The sequence below is a fragment of the Limulus polyphemus genome, unplaced genomic scaffold, assembly GCF_000517525.1.
Source record: "Limulus polyphemus unplaced genomic scaffold, Limulus_polyphemus-2.1.2 Scaffold2382, whole genome shotgun sequence".
NCBI classification, from domain to species: Eukaryota; Metazoa; Arthropoda; class Merostomata; order Xiphosura; family Limulidae; genus Limulus; species Limulus polyphemus.
The window spans coordinates 150,400-154,704 of record NW_013667992.1 but is presented as its reverse complement, the minus strand read 5'-3'; the positions used below and the strand labels follow the sequence as shown (position 1 = coordinate 154,704).

The window sequence follows — 4,305 nt, the reverse complement described above, 5'->3', positions numbered from 1 at the left end:
TAAGAGGTTCTTATTTTATATTCTAGCTTGTCAATATTGGTAGTTTGAGTTCCCAATTCGTACAAAACTATAGAGTTTGTATTTTGACATCACAAACATCTAATTTGAACTAGTGTTGCATTCAACATACCTCATGACACACAGAAATCGATGTTTAGCCGTGTTTTTTAATATTTACTTTTAACTTGAGAAATTGAGTAATGTATAGTACTAAAATATGAATTATAATTACAATTTGATACCAAACCTATTGACATAAATTCAGAAAATAGTAGTTCAATAAAATTTTGAATGCAAGTCAAAAAATGACATGGCCTTTGATACGTAGCCAGTCACGATAGGGTTAAAACCTACCTGGTTATAGATATCAAAAGATTTTAAGTTAACACATTTCAATAGTCATTACAGTTTTAGGTCAGAAAACTGTCGTACTATTCCAATAGGACAATGCAGTCCCAAATTTGCTATTAATAAAATAATAACTAGCAATCATTTGTAGTGCCTCAAAAAGTTGAAGTAAAGTACTACCATCATTGGTAATTCTGACACTGAACTGTATTCCATATCGTATTGAACTAGAATAACTGGTAAGTAAATTATCATACTTTTTGTACTCTTCACTACATAGGTAATATTCACTGTACTTAGAGAACTTTCCACAAACACTTAAGAATCTTTTCCTTCCCCAACTTTATTATAACCAAAACTGTTTGACACAGTTACTTGCATTTGTCTCTGACTTGTTTTCTGATCTCTGCAAGTTGATCTTCTTTCATTGCATATTATAGTTATTCCAGATTTCTAATTTGCTCTTCTAATGAAAGCAATTTAAACTTTAAAATTGTATATTTTTTGCTCTAATCATACAACTCCACTTTTTTCATACAAATGAGCTGTGCTAACAAATTCTACAATCTCTGAGTTTTTTAAGAAATAGTTTAATTCCCTGTTTTTCCAAGATTATTACTTTTTGCATATATCATGTAGTAAACTTTGTTTTATTTTTTATCATTGATTAATTAATTAGTAAATACCACAACTTGCAGCTCTACGTGCTACCCCTTTATGTAATGCATGTTAAGGTAAAGCTTTTTCCTGGTATTAGGTATGGATAAAAATTTGAACAAGGTGAAAGAATTCACTGAAGTTATTGAAGACATGTTTGGACCAACTGTAAACTATTTATATCTATAGGAAAGGTTTAAGGGTAAGGAAAACATATTCATGCATGGAAGTTTTAATTTAAGCAGGCTGGGGAATAGTGTTTGGAAAAACATTAAATGGTTTCATTGTGGATTGTAATTTTTCACAGACACAAGATCAACTAGTCGACTTTCAAACACAAGACAAAAAAAGAAGAAACTGGTTATAACCCCCACAAAAAAAACATTCAGTAGTTGTTTTTAAAATAACACTACAATTCTTTGCTGGAATTGCATACTTTGGTTGTGGTCAGTATGTTTTTCTGAAACAATTAAATGAAGATTGTGGTGTTAGTTTAGAAGATTCTAAAGTTTTCTGTTAGTACTTCTTATTATGTGTAAACAAAAGTGTGTTAATCTCTTTACAAAAAGAAGGATGAAAGCTTGAGAAATATGTCTTGGAAGCTCAAAAATATTTTGGAGAAAAAAAATCCTTAATGTCATTTTTATAGGTATCTTGATCACCTCATTGAAACTGATAAGTTAGATAGATTAGTTAAGACATCAATAAAAATACAGAGGTTGGGAATCTTTTTTTGGGGTGGGGGGGGTATTCCACATATTTACTGTTAAGAACTTTAAAAATTCAACTTCCTTCCCCTCATTTCTGTGGTTATTCTTTAATTTATGTGATACTTCTACTATTTTTTCCACTGTTGCAAAAATGCTCATTAGCTCATTAAAATATATTTTTTATAATTTAAATACAGTAAAAATGTGTTTCTTGAATTCAAACAGTTCACCTTAAAAAAACCTGTCATGCCTATTGTATTTGAATGCCTTTTCATTCTTAGTTTCAGACATGGAATGCCAACTTAAGGAAAACTTTAATTTCTGAAATACTGACTTAGACTTTGTTTTTAGAACTGTGGAAAATATGGTTAAATATCACTAAAAATTATCAAATAAACAACAACAAGAGAACAAAGTACTAAAATAAAAGACCATCAAACTCTTAACTCAAATATAAAATTTAAAATGAAGAACTTTTATGCATATGTAAACTGCAAAAAAAAGTCAAACATAATAAAGATCCTCAATGACACCTTAGGTAGGAAAAACATAGTGTTAAATTACTTTATTAGTATTTTTTACTGTGAAAAATATAAAAATACCTAAAACTATCAATTTATTTAACTTTATTGCATGTGAAATGTTTATGTAAAATATAATGTACAACTTTTAACATAACATTACAAATAAGGGACCATTTGGTCCTTCAAAGTAGTTCATGTACACTCAGCCCTTAGAAATAGTAAACATTTAAACATGCTCTTTACTTTTCAGAAAATCATTTATTTTTTCCTTCTACACAATTGTAAAGTGCTGGTCTCCACTACTATCTTAACTCTCATTTTCTAAATCTTAAACTTATGTCCTCTCATCCTGTCTTCAAAATACATGTACACCATAAACAAATCAGAGACCTTTATCCTATTTGTCCCCCCCCCCCAATAACCTTGTAAGCTTCAATAAGAATACATCTCACTCCTCTTTTCTTAATAGAAAATAAGATATCTTTATTTATTTCCATAAGAATCTTTTATCCCTAGAAGCATTCTAGTACATATCCCATGCACTCTCTCTAAAATGTTAATATCATTGCTCAGACAAGGTAACCAAAACTGCACAAAATATTCCAGGTGAGGCTTAACTATTTAAAAGTTGTAACAGAAAAAAATATGTATAACTCAATATAATTTTTCAGTATAAGAAGGAATGGTGAAATAAACATTTCCTATCTAAGTTAATAAATATCAATGTTTATGCTATTAGTATTATACATGTAATCTGTGCACAAAGTGAGAGGGTATGCCATACACTATTGTATAATCATCAAAATTACAACCAACTTTTTAGAACATTATTTATAGTTACATGCCCAATTTTTAAAAGTTCTTGATGGCTAATTATTACACTGGAGTAACATCAATGCAATCACAGCCCCAAACGTTTTAAAACCTTTAAAATGGTTTGCAAATTCTAAATGATAGTGCCCTAAACTATATTTACATTTAGCAAATTTATTTCATATTATATACATTTTAGCAGTTATTAAATAAACATATATTTCAACATTTTTTTTTACCTTATTCAAGGTGAAGAAACATAAAAATATCTTGTTTTACTTTACAGACCACAAACCCCTCAGTTAAGTTCTATTACTTTCAGTATTACTATTATGCCTTCAACAGTTCAAGATCTTGAATAAATCTTAGCTCTAAGTCTAACATATGATTTAGTCAAATTACACAACACTAATTAATATTAATATCGTCTATCAAAAGTGCAACAGGATTATTTCAACAGGTAAAACTGAATAACCTCCTCAACCTAAAATTGTGTATCTTTAAATATGAAAGCACTTCAAGCTGTAAACTGTAACTTACTGACACATTGACACTAATAGTGTAAATGTAATACTACTAGGTTAGGGCTAGGCCTCCCCAGGCTATTGAGAACCAAACAAAAAAATCGGATACCTCTTTGTCTTTCAAACCCAACAGTAAAACTTCCTCCATCAAAGTCAAACGTGTCTCTTTGGCGTCAACATCCTCTTCGTCATTTTCCAGTTGCTTTTGATCTTCAATTCCAGGTCCACTCCTATCCTGTGATCCTGTTCCAGTCCGATCGTTGGAAGAGGTAAGGACATTTTTTCTTTGTACCAAACCTTCAGACCTATTCATGATTTTTCTACAGCTTTATTGCCTCGTAGAAAGGCCTTTTTAGTATCTTACTTTCAATAGGACTAAATTATATACTTGGCATGGAAGAACAGGGTTTTCTACATGTTTTAATCCTCTTCAAACACCGAATTTCGTAAAGTTTTAACTTAATACAGAGGTTGGATTTTTAGAACAACAATTATGGCGATTGCTGACGAATACACTCCTGGGGAGTCCTCTATTAGATTTTGTCAAATTTAAGATAGTAAAAACGATATCATAATAACAAAATAATCTGTTAGTTAAATTAAAATGAATTAAATCTTAAAAGGTAAAAATTAAGTTGAAAAGAAAATGTTGTTAAAAACAAATACACAACAACTGATGTCTTCTACAATTGATTATTTACTAACCAATATATTTGACCTTGATGATTT

At 29.8% G+C, this 4,305-nt stretch overlaps 1 protein-coding gene across 1 annotated transcript in view; it reads right to left on the bottom strand.

Moving 5' to 3' along the window:
- LOC106466795 (Golgi phosphoprotein 3 homolog sauron-like) overlaps positions 1 to 4,085 on the bottom strand; it is a 12,723-nt gene extending 8,638 nt beyond the window's left edge. Inside the window, exon 1 of the mRNA XM_013927097.2 lies at positions 3,686 to 4,085. Within this exon, the coding sequence (XP_013782551.1) occupies positions 3,686 to 3,889 (204 nt within the window). The 5' untranslated portion in view covers positions 3,890 to 4,085. The remainder of the gene's footprint in view (positions 1 to 3,685) is intronic.
- Positions 4,086 to 4,305: the final 220 nt, after the last annotated feature.